Raw genomic sequence first — 21,666 nt, 5'->3', positions numbered from 1 at the left:
CGCTGTGGGCATCTAGAGGCATGTCAGTCAGCCCAATGCATGCTGGGATAGGCTCCAGCCCCCCCCCACCAACCCTGAATAGGTATAGAAAAGGGATGGATGGATAGTCAGAGGTGAGACACGTCACTCCACTATACAAATATCAAACTTTCCGCACTTGAAAAAAATCCTACAAAAATTCTACAAATCATATCCATTGTATATTGAGTAATATCTTTAAGTTCAATTGTTATGAAAATTTTAACTATGAATCTTGACACCTTAGCGGTTAAGTTTCACCACAATCCTCTTTCATGTATTCAGAAAGAGCCTGACATGGATTATGTTTGTTATTTGCACTTGTACAGTGTGTTTTGAACTCGTTTCTAGCTGGCTGGATTGAGCTTGCAAAACATTTCTAAAGCTGTGGCTTTTATTTCTGAATGTGACCTCGGTACTCTACTGTTGCAGGGGTGATTTTGCCACTGAAATAACATGGAAACACAAAAATATTAACGTTTAAAAATGCTAATATCTTCATTAAAATATGCAGCTGTTGGGACACTCAGCTGATGCCAACAGTCAGCTCCTGCCTTGACAGCAGAATAATGCAAACACTATTGCCAATTTACGCACTATTGCCAGGTAAGCAAAATAGTTCAATTAAAAGTTTAAATAAAATAGGTACATTTCAGGGTTTTCAGATTATATTTTAGATTTTTAGACTTGGATTTGTGGATCCTGTATGTCAATCATTCGGTTCTTAAAATGAGTAAAATAATGTGAGTAGAAACGACATATGATGAAGTTATTACATATTTTAATATGCCACTGAAAATAAGTCAATATCAACACTGGTCATAGTTAAAAGCAATCCTTTTACACTTCTATTCATTTTCACGTTGGACTGAAAGGGGACGGGATCTGGAATCCCTACTTGGGCTGAAAATTGTCCTGCTTGAGACATGGTCTGGTTTGGTCTGGTTTGGTTTGGTTTGGTTCTTTGGTAAAAGCCACTCTGACATCAGCATAATGTAGCTGCTATTGCTGCCTTGTCTCAAGTGACAAGCAAACAGCTTGTGGCTTTTGGATTTTTAGCTGAACAAACTTCAAGCTGCATCTTGGTTTCTTAAAGTCAGCAGTGAAATTTTAAACACTAAAATGTTCTCATGAATCATGAGGAAAGTGTCTTGACTTCTCCATCTGTCTCTCTCTCTGTCTCTCTGTCTCTCTCTCTCTCTCTTTCCTACTTCACCTCTCATGACCATAACGATGTTGTGTTTCTGTCCCACAAACAAAACTCATTATCGCTCTCTCCCTCTCTCCATCCCTCTATCTGTCCTCCCCCTCTCGTCTCCTTCCTCCTCCTCCCTCACATGAACTGAAAGCGACCAAAACAAATCTCCACTATCCGTCCTCCTCTCCCGCTCTCACAAACCACAAACTGAAATAAAACAATTAGATTCTTTCCCATAAAAAAACAAAACCAACATCCCTCGCTCTCCCTCCTTCTCTCCTTCTCTCTCTATCCCTCCCTCCCACTCTCTTTCACCCGTAAACACAAAACAATGTGATTGGCTCCTTTCTCACTGCCACAGTCCTTTCGTATCCTGCGCTGGCGTGAGAAAACGGCAAGAAAAATGACAAGCAGTCCCGAAAAGACAGAGAGAAATGGTGTGAAAGTGAGAGTAGGGCAGAGGTCGGAGAGGGAGAAAGGAGAGAGGAAGGAAGGAGGGAGGGAGAGAGAGAGGGCAATAGAGGAAAAGGAGGAAGCAGGTGGTTTTGAGGAAAAAAAATTGAGAAAACATAAGAACTGAGTCAGGTGTATTATTCAAAGAAGAGAAGAAAGAAAGAAAGAAAGAAAGAAAGAAAGAAAGAAAGAAAGAAAGAAAGAAGACAAAAAGAAGGAAAGAAAGAAGTGAAACAGAAAGAGGAAGTTGTGGTTTGTAACAGATGGGCTTCGGAGGAAGATATAAAATATTAACAACACTGTATTATTGATAAGAGTCTGCTTTTAACTGTTATGCCAACAATAGAAAGGAGCTGAACGCTTTTTCACACTGGTGTTTCCACTACAGACACACGAGGTCCATCTGAGTATCTGCAGGGTTCAGATGGCTGGAATGTTTCTCTACCAGTCTCTCTTTCTGCCTGTTGGCTTTAAAAAGTGACAAGGAAAAACTTACATTGTAATATATGATCAGTCTGTGATGTGTGATGCCTTATTTTGTGATTTTTGTGTTGTGTCGTTTGCCTTTTGGTTGCACCCACTTTCCCTCAACCTGCTGCCTGGACTACTTCTCCTTCAGTTAGTGAACTCCTACATTTCCCAGAATGCCTTTCGACAACCCCCTAGTGAAGTGTTTTCTCTGAGCTGTAGATGTACAGGTGGAGAGAGAGAGAGAGAGAGAGAGAGAGAGAGAGAGAGAGAGAGAGAGAGAGAGAGAGAGAGAGAGAGAGAGAGAGAGAGAGAGAGAAGAAATGTGTGGAGTAAGAGACAGAGAGGGAGGAAAAGGAGAGGGAAAGAGTGTGAGAAAGAGAGAGAGACAGAGAGAGAGAGAGATAGCGATAGTGTTTCCAGTCGAGAAAAGGTGAGAGTGGAGAGAGAGAACAATGCTGTGATGTGCTGTGGGTGCAATGCATTCTGGTCTATTGAGGCTACTGTGGGTGGCGTCTCTGCCTCTTCTACCATGGATTTGTCTCTGTATGATTGTTGAACGTCGACGCAAAAAGTAGAGTCTAGAAAGAAGCCCTTGCTGTTTGATTCTGAGGGACTGACACCAAAATCTGACGTTCACTGTCGATGTTTTAGATTCTTTCTGATATCCAAGTCCATTGTAGCTGCACTGGAAAATATACCTTTAATATTCATGAGTCAGCATAGCTAACATCATGAGTCAGCATAGCTAACATCATGACAGGCTAAAACCCAAAACAGATGAGTGGACAGTCCTCTCCTCACCTTCACTGCTTTATTTATTCAGACATTTGGAAAGCAGAGTGTAGAGAAGCAGGAAGGTTGTGGCAGGATTTGATCCTCAGCCTGCAGGGACACATATGAGGCTCCAGGGGCGGCAACCTTAACCATGCGACTATCTGGGCACAAAACAGCTGTTTCTAATAGAGATTTGGTTCACCACTAGCTACAAGCATCTATGACAGATCGGTGTGTATCGCTGCTGTTTCTCCTCTCTTGCCTCGTCTCTGTGTGTAGATGTCTAGCATGAATCCCACAGATATTTATGAAAACACATCCTAGAAACCTGAACAATGCTAACGATAATAGCAAATACTCTCTCTTAATAAGACAACAATTAAGTGTTGTGTTACCTGCTGATCATCATCATCAGCTATCATTTATTCACACAAGAATTATGAATACAGGGAGAGAGGGGAAGAGCAGAGAGAGAAAGACAGAAAGAGAGAAGGGGAGATAAGATGAGATGAGATGAGAGACAGTGTGAGAGAAAGGAATGAGTCACTGCACTTCCCAGCAGCAAGAGATGGTAAAAACATCAATCGTACAATAGGCACACACAGTGTCAAGCGTACGCACACACACACACACACACACACACACACACACAACCACAAGATGCACGAGCAGCATAGCCAAGGTCATTAACAAAGTGCCTACTAGAGTGAAATATTGACTGATGTACGGGCGTGTGCTCGTATTTGTGCAGCAAGGCTGAGTGCAATAGATGGATAATCCAGTCAATGCAGAGAGCAGATTCTCTTAAACGTTTCAAAACACTGAAAATCATTTCTCAAGAGAAGATTGTCATATTGAACGTGTTAAGAAATGACTGAGAATTAATGCTGTGTCATTAGTAAATGAATAGCAGCTTCTTTTTAGATTTGTACAGTGTGTGTGTGTGTGTGTGTGTGTTTGAAAGCTACTCTTTAGTGGATGGGGAGGATGAGCTTTAGTCTGCATGCACACACACACACACACACACACACACACAGACCTGCTTCATATTGAGTGGTGCCAGTTTCTGAGTCATCCATTCAATTAATTTAACATACACCACGGCGGGTACTATCCTCTAGGTGAGTGTGTGTGTGTGAGTGTGTGTGTGTGTGTGTGTGTGTGTGTGCGCCCCCCCCCCACTAAAGGGTGGCATTAAAACTGTATGAAGACTGCACGTATGCACATACACACACACACACACACACACACACACAGCTGCTTCTAGTCAGCATAGTTATGTAACACTGCTGCAGTAAACTAGCTACCTCCCACTGAGAGAGGGAGAGAGAGAGAGAGAGAGAGAGAGAGAGAGAGAGAGAGAGAGAGAGAGAGAGAGAGAGAGAGAGAGAGAGGGAGGGAGAGGGAGAGGGAGAGAGGGAGAGAGAGAGGAAGAGGGAGAGGGAGAGAGATATTTACGTATGCATGTATTTATGGATTTGTGATCATGTGTGTGTGTGTGTGTGTGTGTGTGTGTGTGTGTGTGTGTGTGTGTGTGAGTCGTTTCCATCTGCCGTGTAAAAAATGACCATGTGTGATTGACAGCGGGGAGGCGGGCCTCTGACTGGGACTGACCTATCACAGAGCCTCTCTCACAGGAGGCTCCCACCAGGCATCACGTCCTGCATCCTCGCTACCGGCTTCCTGTCAAGCCAACCAATAAATCAATAGAACCACACAGGGGGGCGGTCTGGTTTCACAGAGTCAGTAATCCTGCGTAGTCACACCTCCGACTCCTCAAACGACAGACGTTTGGAGAAATTGTCATCAGAAAACAAGGGATGACAAGGCTGTTTGATTGGCTCAAAGTTTGAAACACGATTCTTGCACACGTTCCCCCCGAAACAGCACTTCTGGTTTGTTTTTATTAATTCATTAATTAATATGCACACTCTTTGGGTAAATTAATCTGTCAGTATTTATCCATCCATCCTGTCAGTTATATGCCTTGAAAGCAGTCAACGAGAAAGAGAGCAGATGTTTCTCTATCCCCTCTTTCACTAATGGACAGGGTTAGTGTCTGTGTCTGCGTGTGTGTGTGTGTGTGTGTGTGTGTGTGTGTGTGTGTATATTGTGCTGTTAGGTTTATAGATTTTCACATCCGTTTGTTTGACTAATGCTCTACAGTCCATTTAAAACATTCTGTAATTTAAAAATACACTGACGTCAATTGGAAAAATTAAATGGAAACACCACTTAATTTAAGAATATATTTATTCCAGCCGTCTCAGGCAGTCCAGTCGACTCCCTTTTTTAGCTGTGATAGAGAACTGTCAATTTCCACAAATATAGGCATAGATCCTTGCAATTACTATTATTCTATTCTTAGATTTAGTAACATTTTTACTGTTCATGATTTCTTATCAACACTAACTGGTTTTCATGGGAGTTTTTCCTTTCCCTCGTTGAGGGTCTAAAGTAGGGTGGCGTTGTTTTTATCGTTTGCATTTATTGTTTCATAATGTGGGAGTTGTGAAGCCATTGGAGATTGTAACTGTGTTTAAGGGCAATACAAATAAACTTGACTACTAGAATTATTAGACTGAGTGGTAAACCTCCCCATTAGCCCGGAACAGAGCTCAGAAACGAGTAATGAGTATAGGTCTGATCCCAGTTGAAAGCACTATTACTACCGAAAAAATGAAGCGCAGAACCTGCATATTATGTTCCAAATCATGTGAAGACAACCATGGTACCAGCACTGGGAAAATATTTGTTTTTGGACACTTGGACGCCTTTGACCCCGTGCCAGACCGAGTTGTTTACGTCAACAAATGGAGACTCAACCTGTTTCAACTCAATCATTTCTAGAACCTGCTTTCCCCTCCGTTCCTTTGTCCGCCGACATCACCTGAGAGCTTGGTGGTGGTTTGTTTTTGATGACTTCACCCCCCTGACGGGGGAGGGGCAGCTACAATGTGCTGACACACACACATACACTGCTCTGCATTCCTCCCATATCTGACACTGATAGCACACACATAGCCAGCATATCTACTGCAGCACTGAAAACACACACACACACACACACACACACAAACACACATAACTATGCATATATACACACAATATGGTTTTGTCTCAGAGACTAAAGTATCTGCTGATACTGCAGATATTTAACATTACACACACACACACACACACACAAGCAACATCATGACTCAACATACCCTGTACCACAATGTTTGTGGTATATACTGTATGGATGTGTGTGTGTGCCTATTCATCTTTTAACCAGCCCTGTGTTTCTGCCCAGCTAAAGGAAAATGTGAATATTGATATTGATATTGATATTTTGGATCTTTTCCTTGTATAAGGACTTCACTTGAGTTCCAGCAGTGTCTTCTCCCTGCTTGGTGTTTCTCAGCTCTCTTATGTTTCTTCCTCAAGGCTGTTATGTGAGCTTCAGTGTGTTTACACCGCCAGACCAGAGAAACATCAACCAAACACGGTCACCTCGTTTTCAGCGCAGAAAAGTTGGCTGCAGCTGAAGTTTTGTGTGTCACAGACCATCAGTAGCCCATCATCACATACTGGTGTTGCTGTACGTCCTGCCTTCCACTGCCACACTATTGGCACTAAAGCTAGAAATCAGCTATCTTAAATCACAGTAGCACACCAATATGGTTGTCCACACACACCCAACAATGGTGATGTTACCAAATAACCCTCTCTTTTGTGCATGTGTACTGTGATAACATTAATAAATGACCAAAGTTACTGCAGCGATTATGTAAAAGGCTATAAATAGAAAGGCTCTAAATAACTGACTGGACTGGTGTTTTTCCCCCTCACTCTCTCTCCCTCTTTCACACACACACACACACACACACACACACACACACACACACATGCAGAAGTGTGTCAAAATGACAATTGAAGACTGGTTAAAGGCCTGGCAGCCTGGCAGGCACACACTGTTCACACTTCAGACTGTCAGTGTCTCTCACTTTCACACTTTTTCTCTCCTCCACATGTTTTATCTCTATCCTGATAAATGTCTTCCAGCTGCCTCGGTCACACAACGATCTTGGAAACCCATTCCCTCTACCCATCCATCCATCCATCCATCCATCCATCCATCCATCCATGACTCTGTCCCATGGTTTGAATGACGAGGTCAGATTAGGGTGATTAGTCGCTGTGTGACATGAAGCCATTGGTTTATGTAACCCTGTATTACACTGTCTACAAGGTCAGCTGCTAGATTAGACTATCCAGCATGATAGGATCACAATGGATTAGGCTAGCTAGCTAGCACAATCAATGCAAGATCAAGCTGATATAGGCTAAGTAGCATGCTAGCAGAAAATACAGTGGAGTCAGATTAGATTAGCATGGCAGCGCAGTAGAGTTGAAACAGATTTGGAAGACTGTTATCAAAGTTACTGGCCCGTTAGCTAGCACACTTCCAGTTTGCCATTAGATTAGGTTCAATTAGGCTAGTATGATGCTAAAAGACAATATAGTAGCTAGCATAATGCTGGCAGAATGCTATCAGACTAGATGACAATATGCTAAATAAGCTTATAAAATGCCACTGGATCAGACTCACTCTGCTAGTTTGACAAGTTAGCATCACAGTCTTGTCAGCAGGGCGCCGCTGGTCTACTGTACAGTATATTTAGCAACCATGATACTTGTGAAATCAGAGAAGTTCAGGTTAGCTAGCATCGTGCCAACATGTAATACTAGAGCAGTTCAGGTTAGCACCAAGTCAAGTTGTAACACTGTCGCACTGGTTTGTTAAATTATGGGCTAGGACCTAAAATGGGTCACAGGTCTGTTTCTGGTGGGTCCAACAGCACCTGGGTCCCTTTATTTGAAATTTAGATCATTCAGTTTAGGTCATATGCATAAAAGTGTTAAAGAAACTATGACATTATGCTGGATAAACTTAGCATGAATGCTAATTGGATGTGCTAGCAGCATGAAGCTGGCATGCTAACAGAATGCTATAATAGGATGTTATATGTTAGCTGGCATGCTAGTGTTACTGCCAGGTGACACAGTGCCAGAGAAAGTAGGAAGGTTAGCCAAGGAAACAAGCCATATGAGGGAGAATGAGGAAGAGAGAGAGACACTAATGAGGTGAGCCAAGGCCATAAGCCACAGAACCTGAATGAATAGGAAGGACGTTTCCCGGTGGATTGCAGTAATCTGCTTTGGCAAAGCCAAGGGCCTCCAAAGAAGGATAATGATGTTACAGACTTGCCAACCTTGGACCTTTTTGGGTACCGCACTGGTGGCACAGCTATTGTTGTGTGCACAGCAGCCGGTAAACAAAATAAACAAGCTGATAATTATGTAAAAAAAAGCGTTTGTTACTTTCATTTCTCAAAGTGTTAAACTTAACTCAGGGCAACATTACCTCCTGTATCCCACTAGAATCAATCACTGACTCCTCCTCTGGGTACATTTGGCTGCAGAAGTAGGCCAAGTCTATTGCTGCATGCTTGTTTTATGGGTCTATAATCCCGACACTCCAAGTAAACAAACAACAGTTGTCTGTTTCATGATTTCTATCGCCTTTTAAAATATTTTACCATTCCTTGTATTTATGCGTCTTTGTAAAGCACTGTCACAGTTTCAGTTTGTTTGTCAAGGTGGTAGTGGGTGACTTCATAAAAAAGGTGCACAAGTATAATTTTGGTTTGGTGTCGTTACTTATAGCAAACAGCAAATCATCATAAATCAACCCCAGTCAAAACACACCTGTACATAACTGTAGGTTACATAACTGTAGGTTATGTACAGGTACTGCAGGCCGAGAGGCTCCCTGTGCTGTGAAGCCTTGAGGCAGAGACAGTCTGGGGTCGGAGCCGGCGTGGAGGGCTGCAGAGCCTCAGTCTGGCTCTGGAAAAAGCCCATTACTTTGGGCTCGACTGTTTTTTATCTGCTGTGTCTCAATGCAAGGCAAATAAACTCTTTATTCAGTTACTTTATATTGTGTTTGAAAAGTCCAACTTTTACCAGCCAACAAAAGCTGCCAGTAAATGCAGAGAAAAAGGCAGTGCAAAAGTCACGGTTTGCTCTTTGGAAATACTTTGAGGTATTTATCTCATTTGCTAAAGTAGCTAACTACATTTAGGACAGAGTATGTTGATATTATGGTGTTAATGTTAGCTAAAATCTAACATTGCTTTTCTCACCATGAGGTGATGCTTCCAAAATATGTTCCTTATTGCTCGCACTGTGTCACATTTGGCCAGCAGTTAGATACTGTTCAACAGCTTTGGTTTCAATGGAAATAACAGAACTTTTGATTTTTTAGGTGAAGGCAGGGGTATTCTTCTATAGAGGCTGCAATCCTGACCTTTTAAACCTTTTAGATAGGTGCAATATAAATAGTTTCTGAAGCACTACCTGCTTTAGGGGAACCACTGTCTGCAGGTATTTATCCCTAGTCTGAGAGCAGCAGTAAATGTTTCAATTGACAAGTGTCTTAGTGGAAACTAGTGGCAAACTGGGGTCTGAAATTCAATTGTCATGTCTCATTACTAAACTCGCCTTCAGACGCTAGCTACAGTAGATGTCAAGGGCAGAGACAGTGAGATTATTTCAAGTTTTTGTCCGTTAGATGACATTTTTTCTTTCCGATTTATCGCCAAGATGAACATCCTAATGCTTTCCTCTCTGTGCGTCACTTTTGGATCAGTTCTCAGAAAGCTTACCAAGTTACGTAAGGCAACATGCTCCTGACCAAAGACAACCGATTACGTCACAACACACCGTCTGTGCTCATCGCCTCCTCTCCTCGTGCACCACTCCTTTCCAAAAGTTCTCCTTGTCCTCCCTCTCTCTCTCTCTCTCTCTCTCTCTTCCTCTCACCTGTCCCTGTGTCTCTTAATCCCTCTCCCCACCGTTGGCTTGATCTCTCCCCCCTCTCATCTCAATTTCAGCTACATTAAGTGATTTAGCTGATGCTCTTACCCAGGGCGACTGCCAGTAAGGGCATCACTAAAGTAAGTCTGGCAGACAGACAGAATGAATCACAGCCACTGCACAGGAAGCACAATCTTTCCAAAATGCCACTGTGCTGCCAGAGCGGTAGCTTAGGGGAATCAGCCTGAACCCCAGTTTGACTGACAGCTGCCTGACAGCACTGCAGCAACTAAAGTAACAAAGGAGTTCAGATGCAGGACAGAAAGAGTCTGCGTGATTTCCACAGAATGCCTTATAAGGTAAAGGGAATCGTTTTCTATTCTTTCTTTGGGTTGTGTAAATATGGGATACTTCACCCAAGTGTGTCTGCACCAACACACACACACACACACACACACACACACACACTCACTGACCCCAGTGTTGTGGGGCAACATCTCATTCTGTTACAAACACAATGGTGTTGGCGAGCCAATGAGCCAGCTTACTTGCTATGCAGCTAAGCCCAATACCTACAGTCAGTCTCTGGCCTTGAAGCAGTAACCTTATAGAGAGGTCAACAGCTGTTAACCAAAAATTATTCATAATGTCTATGGCTGGAAGGCAATCCTCAACTTCAGACCGGAATCAAGGTCAGAATGAATGGGAGTTAATGAGCCTGACATAAAAGAGTCTGACGTGACAGGGTAAAGTCCCCAAATCTGTGATGAATATCAGCTACGTAACAAAGTCACTGCACTACCCGCCTTGGTTTTATCTATTTCAATGGACTGCAGCCTAATCTGTACCGACCGTACCTCCCACAGCTCTAAAATCTACTAAGAGGGGCTCAGACACATCCTGATCTAGAAAAAAAACAGGGCTAAAATTAGAGCAAATAACACACAGCAGCTCCGCGGTCTGATACTTTAATACCGCATAGGAAACAGAGCTACAGGTGATACAGGCAAGACTAATGATGATTATGATGATAATGATGGTGATGAAGGGGATCATAGTGATGTGGATGATGATAGTAGTGATGGTGACAAAGATGATGATAAGGACAATGCAAGATTCATCCACTAATTTAGATAAATTAGTAGACTGATAATTGATTGATATGTTTAATGACATCTATTGTATATTCATTGTTTATTATTAAAGTCATGTGGTCAAGTATGGTTACTGTCATTTGAATTATTTGTTAACTAAAGCACCTTTTAACTGAATTATTATTATCATGATCATCATGGTAATGAAGTTAATGAGCGATAACGACAATGATAGTGTTGGTGGTAAAGATGGTGAGTAAGGCTCCGTTTCCACTGAACACGTCCAGCAGTGCTGAGCCGATTGGGCAAGCAGCTGGTCATGACGCATTAGAAAAAGCATTTCCAGGACAACACTCTTTCAATTAAGTTGAAATGTTTTTAACTTCCAGTGGCTCGGCAGATCTCAGGACTGTCAGGAACGCGCAGCAGCACATCCTCTCCTTTTGAAATGAGAAGAAATAGAAGCCAGTGTTTTGAAGCCCGGTTCCCCGTGGGCGCTCAGCCTCAGTGAGCCAGCCAGGAGTCACAGTGGCCACCGAGCCACCTGCCAATCACGCCGCCTCGGTTATGTAAGCCAGGAGATCACACTACGTCACCGAGGGAGAGAGTTGGAGAGAAATGCGAAGAGACGCAGAGATGGCAAGAGAGAGGGGGATTGCGGGAGAAGTGACTTTGTCTGAGAGGTAAACAAGGTTATGGCTGCGTCAGCGTTTTATCTCCCTCTCTCTGCTCCTCCCTCCCTCCTTCTTCTCTCTATCCTCTCCTTCCTCTGCCCCTCCTTCTTTCCCCTTCACTTTTCACACCCTCTCCATCTTCCCTAAGTGTGTGTGCCTGTGTGTGTATTGTGTGAGTCAGAGTGCAAGCTCGCTAATCCCCAGGCAGATCCAGCGGAAGGCCATCTGAACAAGGTGAGTGGGAGGCTGAATGTCTGCACGGACATCTAGCTGCCAAGATGTCTTCCTAAATGCCAGTAAAGTGTCAGGAAGTACGCAAAGACACTCCGCTACCTCACAAACTACGTACATCTACATGCACACTGTATTCCAAATAATGACTCCTATTCCAATTAAAGGATAACTCTGGTTATTTTCAAACTGGGCTGTATTTTTCCTAGTTTTTGGCTCCTAGTTTCCTAGTTTCTTACTATATCTCATCATACCCATCTGTAGCAGTGTGTTCGTCACCTTGGATGCTTTTCAGTGGCTCTCCATGTTTATGTAGGAGAACATTGTACAGCACATACTGTCCAAGTCTGTGTTTTGTTGTCTGTATATACAGTATAGGTCTATGTGTGTATACAGTATGTATAGGCCTATGTGTGTGTGTATATGTTTGTGTCCGTCTGTCTGTATATATACGGTATACTGTAGATGTGTTTGTGTGTACTCTTTCCTCACCTATCTGCAGCAGTACGGGCGTCACCAGGGCCGTCTCCATGGCGTAGCAGAACTCTCGGCCGAACATCACCGCCCCGTGCATCACCCATCTCTTCAGAGGAATGCCTTCGATCGACCCCTCGCTCACTGACTCCTCCCCTCCTCCTCCTCCTCCTCGTCCTCGTCCCCGTCCTCCTCCTCCTCCTCCTGATCCATCCGGCTCTTTCCCTCCTCCTCCTCCTCCCTCCTCCTCTGAGGCCGTTCCCGTGGGGTTTTTGGTGTTAACCCCACCCACCAGAGATCCGACCTGCATCGCGTCAGCCTCTGTGTTCTGGGGAGGCATGGCGGAGGGCATGCACGCAACAAAAAACAAGCACGCCCCTCTATCACAACAACAAATCTGAGAACAATTACCTGTAGCTACCAGAGAAAAAGTAATACTACCAGCACTTCCTCTGGAAAACTGGGTTCAACACAGTGAAAAATAAACAAAAGCACCCTGTCCCACAAGATACTAGTATTAAGTTACTAGCAGTTACTTAATAACTAATAGTTACCAAGTTTCTAGATGTAACTTAATTACAATCAATACTAGCTACAAGTAGTAACCTAGCTACTTGTGGTTATACTTGGTGGTTATATAGTAGTTACCTTTGATAGAGGTAAAATAAAAGAACAAAACAGCAATAACACCAGTCAAAGGTGTATTATGAACAATGATAGTAATAATATTGTGTGCTAATACCACTGGAATAAAAAAAACAAAAGAGAATAGTAACAGATAGTCTCCCGCCTTGCGAGGTAATGCAATTGATCTAGAACTGGATCCTGCTAAAAATAAAAAGGCCTAGACACATAAAAACAGATTATCTATACATCCGTGTCAGAAAAAAGAAAATCAGCAAGTTGTTCTGCAAACAAGTCGTCCAAAAAACAAAACAAGTTGTCCTCCAAAAAAAACAGCAGTTGCAAATTCAACCTCTCTGTGTTTTTTTTTCCAGAGAAGACAAAACAGCTTAAATCAGCTTTCCAAGGACTTGTAGAAAATCCCAAAATGAAGGAAGCAGTTGAATTTTTCTCACAGGAAGACTGTACGGTACATTCCCAGGGTGTGTGTGTGTGTTTGGAGTGTGTCTATGAGTGTGTTGGGTGTGTGTGATCCTGCCTGGAAAACAAAATAGATATATCCAGCAGTTTTATTTGGTACAATGTTTGTCTGTTGATTTGTATGCGTGTGTCTGTGTGTGTGCATGGGTGTGTGTGTGTGGTGTGTGTGTGGTGTGTGGTGTGTGGTGTGTGGTGTGTGTGTTTATGGCTTATTAGTCATTGAGGTTTCTCCCCCTGTTTTTTTTCTTTTTACTGTCTATTGCAAGCAGTGAAAATCCATATAGAAGACCACTCGGTAAGTTCCAGAGTCATATTGAATTTATGTATTGAGGGCTGGATGGAGGGCTGGATGACGGAGCGGGCGGGGAGGAGGAGGAGGCTGCGGGGGGAGGGGGGAGGAGGAGGGCAGGCGGTGTAGGTGGGCGGAGCTCCTCTGAAAATCCCCATGGATTGGCTGATCAATCTGAAGGAAAACGCCGACAGCCAACAACGAGGACGCAGGGTGGACCAAAACCCAGCCAGGAGGTAGGAAGAAAGGAAAACGGAAAGCAGGTGGTCCCATTGGTCAGGTGGAGAGAGGAGCGTTTCCGTTGGTCGGTCGGTTGGAGTCCCGGGGCAGAGAAGAAAGGGAGATAGCAAAAAGAGAAAAGACACAGAGTTAGAAATGGCACTAAAATATGAGCTTTAACATGTTGCTACATCTGAAAAAACAGCATCAATTTTGTAGAATTATTGGCGTGTCAGCATCATGGGAGCGTCCACATAACCATACATGGGCGTAACTGCTGAACACCGCCCATCAAACAATTAATCATTTCATATGGAAAACAGAAATTAAGAACGGCTGGCAGCGTTCATGTGGCATTTTGCAGAAATCACGGCCATGGGATTTTGTTGTTTTGCTCTTGTGCCTTGACGTGTGTTTGAATTGTTCCGTGCGTGTTGTTCGGGACAACAACATCCTGACTCCACAAGTGTTGGTTAATAACCGCAAGCATATTAAGGCATTAGGACACACAGTTCCTTGGAAAATAATACATTTTGGATTGACCTGGAAAATGTTTTCAAGATGCTTTATTGTTTAGAGCTGTGTGAGGAGCGCATGATTCATCCTCCCAGACACTTGGACAGTCTTTCAAACTGGACCGGCTGAAATCAAACAGTGTGTCTGAATAACTGAAATATCTTCAAACTGGGCTACTGTTTTACCCTCACTCAGTAACACACACAGAGAGAGAGAGAGAGAGAGAGAGAGAGAGAGAGAGAGAGAGAGAGAGAGAGAGAGAGAGAGAGAGAGAGAGAGAGAGAGAGAGAGAGAGAGAGAGAGAGAGAGAGAGAGAGAGAGAGAGAAGGGAGGAGAAAGTCATCATATGGTGGAGTGTCAACCCAGCACACACACACACACACTGTACCTTCATGCTTTGGCAATATTGTTTTTAAACTTTCATGCCAATAAAGCCTATTGAATTGAACTGAATTGAATTGAATTGAGAGAGACTGCATGCATGCTCAATAGAATTTCTCACAGTAAGAGTGTATGGTACATTCTGTGTGTGTGTGTGTGTGTGTGTGTGGGTGGGTGTCTGCACGCTTGTGTGTGTCAGGACCCCACCAATGGATTATAATGCATAGAGACGGCACGTTCCGTCACGTTCCGTCACCCACCCACACACACACACACACACTAATGCTTGCCACGTGAATGACACACACATCATAACACTGCTAAGACCCTCATCAAGCCTCTTAGAGAGAGATCGAGAAAGAAAACAAAGAGAGGGAGAGAGAGAGAGCGAGAGAGAGAGAACAGAATAAGAGCAGAGAGGGAAGGAAGGAAGAAAAGGAGAGAAGAAGGGATAGGTGGGAGGAAGAGAGAGATGGAGGGATGAAATAGAGAGATAGAGAGAGAGAGAGAGACGGAGCAGGGGAGGGAAGTCGAAAATATATCCGTCTCTCTGCCTCTTTCTTACTTTCTGGTTTTCTCTGTGCTCTCACATGTCCCCATTAACATTCATGATGCACTCAAGATGGTCATGCATATTTAAACACACACACACACACACACACACACACACACACACACACAGTGCCCCCTCCTCACCTGGCCTCATAGGCTGTGACAGATTACATAAGAGCCAACCCCCTCCCCAACCCCAGACACACACACACACACACACACACACACACGTACACACACACACACACTAGTTATCCTACCTATCCTTATTCATTTCAAACTAGTGGACGACCACAGAAAGAACACCAGCACCTAGAGAGAGCATGCAAACTGCAGAGATACGGCGAATGTCACGACAAAAAAACAACACAAAACACAGAACACATGTTCAGGTTTGGTTAACCAGCGATCTCAAAATACATGGTTTAATGGAAGTCTACAAACGACTGTGGTGGAGCGACTTTCTCACTTAGCCACGCCTCTTCGAGTGTTCCTGCACACACAGCTTACCAAACAACATGTAGGAGGAACACACACACACTACCTGCTAAACAGCATAAAGGAGGAACACACACACTATCAAAACAGCATAAAGGAGGAATACACACACTACCTGCTGAACAGCATAAAGGAGGAACGCACACACTAAATAGCATAAAAGAGGAAAACACTCTAAATAGCATAAAGGGGGAAAACATACAGTATACTACTTACTAAATTGATTGCAGCAGGAATGCAAAAAACCTCTTAATGCATCTCAATATACCATGTAAAGCAGCATTAACATAAATAGTCAAGTATGGTGTGCTCTCAAAAATGGCTCAATTTTCTGAGCTTAAACTTGAAAATACTGTGAGCTACTACAGTGAAAACGCCCACGAAAGAGAAGGCACAGTGAGCCGGCGGACTAAACAGGCCAACTACACAGTAAACAGTGCAGAGTTTTCAGGGTGCAAACCAGGCCGAAACAGCAGCTGAATCCATTTGAATACTTTCATAAACATGAGGAGCGCTTGATTCATCTGTTCTGACACTGAAATCTTGCCGTTTGAGGCCGTTTACGTGTCTGGCATGATAAACCAAGCACAACACATAAAAATTGGGTATGGGAAACTAGGTTCAGATCTATTTTTTTTATCTGTAAGTGTGTGTCTAAGTGTGCCAGGTATGTAGCTGTGTCTGTGTAATATATATGTGTGTGGGTGTGTGTGTGTGTGTGTGTCAGATGCATCTGAGTCTGTGCAGAGGATGTGTGTGTGAGTATGGCTGCATGTGGGTGTGTGTGATTTGTAAAGAAAGGAAATAGAGGGTCAAAGTGAAAAACAAGGCTGAAAAAAACAAAACAAGTGATGGTGCTGCTACCTATCCATACATCTTCTTTATCTCTCTCTATCTTCCACTCTGTATTTCTCCCTTTCTCTCAGTTGATAATACAATCTGGGCTGCATCTCTGTCATTCTCATTTCCACACACACACACACACACACATATATAAACACACACAAACGCACACAAAGCAGTGAATGCTATCTGATTATAGGTCTACACGCATATAGAACCCGTCAGTTGATGTCCTATTGTTTCTGTGTGTGTGTGTGTGTGTGTGTGTGTGTGTGTGTGTGTGTGTGTGTGTGTGTGTGTGTGTGTGTGTCTGTAACATGAGCATTGCCAATATAGAATTACACCTCAGCTTTTCTGGGAGGCAAAATAAACAACGGTAGCTCACGCGAGAATGAAGAGAGATGGAAGGAGAGAGGGAAAGGAAAGAGAGAGAGAGAGAGAATGGGATGGGATGGGGAGGGAGAGAGGGGTGGACAAAAAAAAGGAGGAGAAGGGGAGATAGAGGCAAGGGGAGAAGGGTGAAGGAGAGGGTTAGAGAGGGAGAGAAAGGGAAGCTGGGAAAGAGGAGACAGAAGAAAGGAGGACCGATGAAGGGAAAAAGAGGGGGAGGAGGATGGAAGTCAAATGAAGTCAAGCACATTTCAATATATACGAGAGAAAAAAAACTGCTTGATTTGTCTGGCCTCAGATGAAGAGAGAGAGAGAATGAAAGAGAGAGACTGAGAAAGAGGGAAAGGGAGGGAAAATGAGGGCAGGACGGAGGGAAAGAAGATGCCTGTAAAGTTCAAGGTCAGGGACAAATTAAGAGTCTGCCATCTCCTGTGTCTCACAGATCGGCACGTGCACGCACACACACACACACACACACACACACACACACACATACACACACACACACACACAGAGGCCTAGTCTATTTTAGTGAGTGTTTATTCTTGCGCCACAGACCAGATTACCTGTCACACTGACCTGAAATCAGGGTTGATCTTTCTCTCTCTACCACTCTATCCTGTTTCTTCTCCTCTTTCTCTCTCTCCCTCTGTTGCTCTCTCTCTCTGTCTCCTCCTCTCTCTGTCTCTCTAACGTGTAGACAACACAAGGATACACACACACACACACACACACACACACACACACTCCCATGTCTGCCGCTTCCTGCAGAAATGTCAAGTTTGATCACAAGATGCGTTCATTACTGTGTGCGTTCACACCATGTTCCATATATGGTGAAAGGTGTTATGTGAATGTGTAAATGCTGCAAATTATGTGAACAGTTCCCCATTTGCGGAGGCGGCATTTGAGGTGAAAACACTCATGCATGTTATTGACGGTCTTGTGCAACACCTCCAGTAGCCTTGAGCATATAAAGAGGCAGGAATGCTTTCTACAGGACTGATAAAAAACACGTTACATCACTCCCACATGTGGGACAGTAGGGTGGCCTAGTAAAGAGACCATCCCGTAACCGAAAGGTCACAGATTTGGACTCCGCGACGGCCAATGTGTCCAATGACAGCCAGGAGTTCTGCTGAAGTGTCCTTGAGCAAGACACTGAACCCCTACCTCCTCACTTGTAAGTCAGCTGAACGCTTAAAGCATATGATGTGTAGCCATAGACTGTAAAAAAAGATGGATGTAGTGAGTGTGACGTCACCCACGGGTTTCTGAACGGCCGTTTTGAAGCCTAAAGATTGGGTTTATGATCAGTGCCATGTTTTTTGGGTGCCGGTGCAGCCAAAACAGCCTACTATTGGCTCGTAATCGGCAACCTGTCGGTCACTAGGAACGCAAACCCGTTTTATATCCATTATATCCCGTTAATTATAACACAATTATTTTGAAAATCTCCATAAGGACACACATTGGAAGAAATGAAATTATCTACTGAGACCATAACCTCTTGTGGAAAAATGTATTGAGTTTATATTTTGAGCAAGAGGTTTGGTTGTGGTCCCACTGACTTGCATGGAGTTGGGCCGAGTTTGGGGTCTGCCGCCACTTCCTTATTGGCTTCAAAATTCACCCGTGGTTTTGATCGCTTGTGTGTAGCAAAAAAAAACAGTTGTATTTTGTACTACCACTTAATTAACTAACCATTATCTGTCAATATGCGTTATTATTAACAAAGGTGTTGAAAAGTAAGACAAATGTGTGCTGCCTCAACAGAGAGGAACACAGAGGAGAGAGAGACACACAGAAAGAGAGAGAGAGTAGGAGTGTGAGCCGAGGGGATGGGTGTGTGTGTGTGTGTGTGTGGGTGTGTGCATCTTGAGATCTTGTCGCCTGACCAAAAAAACCCCACCGCTATTTAATCAGGTTGTGTCTGGGCATGAGTGTTGGTGTTGCACACGCATTGTGAGCACGATGCGCAACATGTGTGCATGCATGTACACACACACAGTACTGACCCATATAGAGCTGGATATAGATTACAAGGCAGAAGACCTCAGGATCAAGTTCACATACTGCTAGGGCCTATGGGTGTGAGTGTAAGAGAGAGAGAGAGAGAGAGAGAGAGAGAGAGAGAGAGAGAGAGAGAGAGAGAGAGAAATAAGAGACAACTACAACAACTCTTCTTTTGCTAGCATAAAAACATGACAAAAAAACGCCCCAGTGACCCAATCTGTGCCTTTATTTGCTTCGATCTGGGAGTTTGTGGACTCAATTGCCCATGAAATGTAAGAAATCCCTTCCAGTACAAAAGTAAGGCACACATCAAAAGCAGTCAAGTGGGGAAATAATGTAATCTGCAGATATAAAGCCGCTCCCGGGGGCTATAGGATGTCACCATCACCCTTTCATACAGCACACTGACAATGATCTGAGCTGCTATTCATTCACTAATGGTGGAGCGTTAACTCTCCATTACGTCGTGGGGATATGGATATAACTGGATGTGACAATCTTCTCAAGTCAAATGTTTTTTTCAGTGTTTGAGCGTTGAAGAAAAATCCACTCGCAGAAATCATCTGAGAGAGAGAGAGAGAGAGAGAGAGAGAGAGAGAGAGAGAGAGAGAGAGAGAGAGAGAGAGAGAGAGAGAGAGAGAGAGAGAGAGAGAGAGAGAGAGAGAGAGAGAGAGAGAGAGAGAGATAGATAGATAGATAGATAGATAGATAGATAGATAGATAGATAGATAGATAGATAGATAGATAGAGAGAGAGGGGTCCTGGTCTGTCAAGATCACAGACATGCCATTCTTGCCCTGCACAGGATGTGGTTTTTCAAGTTTTTCTTTGCGTGCGCACACACACGCAAAGATGTGTGTGTGTGTTAGTGAAATAAGCTAAATGTCAGTGACAGACATTTAGCTTCTGTGTCTCTCTCTGGCCCTCTTCACTGAGACAGAGTGACTGGAGTACAGAGACTCTTCAGTTAACACACATTCTTGCTCTCTCTCTTTGTCTCTCTCTCTCTCTCTCTCTCTCACACACACACACACACACACACACACACACGCTTTTGAGAGCAGACAACAGCTTTAGGCCATCCACATCCACACAGCAACATGTAAACACACGACTATACTTGCAATTAACCAGGCGTGCAAACACACACACGCCTCAGTATTCCCATTCTGTCGACGATATTCCCCATTCAGAATAACTGCATTCCTAGCTTTGGGAGGCAGATGGCAGGGATAAGGATTAGAGACAGAGAGACAGAGAGAGAGGAGAAAACAGAGATAGGATGTGTGCATTATGGTGCAGTGCTGCTGCAGTGCAGCGAGTGGGGGGGGGCGGGGGGGGACCACATGTGTATCAACGTGCACTAGCACCAATGACAAATCTCTTACTCATAACACACAGGGTTTATAGCACTATACCGGCTGGTATGAATATGATGTAATACACCTGCTGTTTACAAACACACGTGTCAACAGACACGCACCTGCACACACACTAACACTGTTTTTGAGTCCTGTACCAAGAGTTCATTTAAGTTCAACGGCTGGCATGAAACCAGTTAATAAGTACGTCTACGATACAACAGGTTGGACTGGCTGCAGCCTGAGAGCTCACACTATAGAGGCTTTGTGGTTGCATAACTACACCTGGCGCCATCATGGAGGACAATTGGCTGTATGCAAATAATGGCAAAATATTTAACAACCAGGCTAGAAAAAGAGAGACAGGCCATCTGAAAAAGATTGTTGCTGTGTGGGTTAGATAGGTCTATTCAGTAGTGCTATGAGTAGAAGTGAATGGTCCAATAAGATAGACTTGTTTCCAAATTCTGTCTTTGTTTACAGTCTACAGTTTTGTCCAAGTTTCTATTCCAAAACACTCTGAGTTGTAGCTTGCGAGGAGCATTGACTGTAAAAAAATAAAAATGGCCAAGTTGTATGTCTGAAACACAATAAGATGAGGACCTCCACTATGGCTGTCAGGCAGGGTTGCCAGATCTCAGGAGAGAAACAAGTACCTCAGAAGCAACCAGTAGCTTCTACTGTTGGGTTCCTAAACAACACAGGTTCAGAAGAATAACTGGCAAACGTCAGCATAAAAGTTAGAGGAGAGGAGAGGAGAGGAGAGGAGAGGAAAGGAGAGAAGAGAAGAGGAGAGGAGAGGAGAGGAGAGGAGGAGAGAAGAGGAGTCCACTGTGTGTTGTGGTGTTGTGTCAGCTAGCTTAGCAGCCAATAATAGCTCAGTCATCCTAGTGTTTATTTTTAGACCCCCTGGCTAACGGGCTAGCTAGTTAGCTCTCTGACTGGCCCACATACACACTGCAGCCAATTTACACCCGGAGCAGTCAGCACAAAAACAACTAGCTGGCCAACCCATTTTACTTCAAAAAGGAAAATCAGCACTTTCATTGACTAATCTTTAACAATTTATTGTCAAGTCACGACTCAGCTATAAATCCTTCATCAGCCTATTTTGCTTCCTGGCTCAGTGTCTCGCTATCTGACCTCCAAGGTGGGTTAAGACAGGTTTAATCCAAGGCAGCACAAGCCCCTGTCCAGACAGTTTGAGGCTGACTGGACCAGAGCTTCATGAAAACACTGGACAATA

The 21,666-nt window shown here is 43.7% G+C and overlaps 1 protein-coding gene across 1 annotated transcript in view; it reads right to left on the bottom strand.

The window, feature by feature from the left end:
* slc45a4a (solute carrier family 45 member 4a) overlaps positions 1-12,586 on the bottom strand; it is a 29,791-nt gene extending 17,205 nt beyond the window's left edge. Inside the window, 2 exon segments of the mRNA XM_071911548.2 lie at positions 12,270-12,407; positions 12,410-12,586. Of these exon segments, the coding sequence (XP_071767649.2) occupies positions 12,270-12,407; positions 12,410-12,464 (193 nt within the window). The 5' untranslated portion in view covers positions 12,465-12,586.
* Between the last annotated feature and the right edge of the window lie 9,080 nt (positions 12,587-21,666).

The sequence above is a fragment of the Centroberyx gerrardi genome, chromosome 19, assembly GCF_048128805.1.
Source record: "Centroberyx gerrardi isolate f3 chromosome 19, fCenGer3.hap1.cur.20231027, whole genome shotgun sequence".
Lineage (NCBI taxonomy): Eukaryota > Metazoa > Chordata > Actinopteri > Beryciformes > Berycidae > Centroberyx > Centroberyx gerrardi.
The sequence above is the reverse complement of the archived record's forward strand: the minus strand, read 5'-3'. Positions and strand labels throughout refer to the sequence as shown.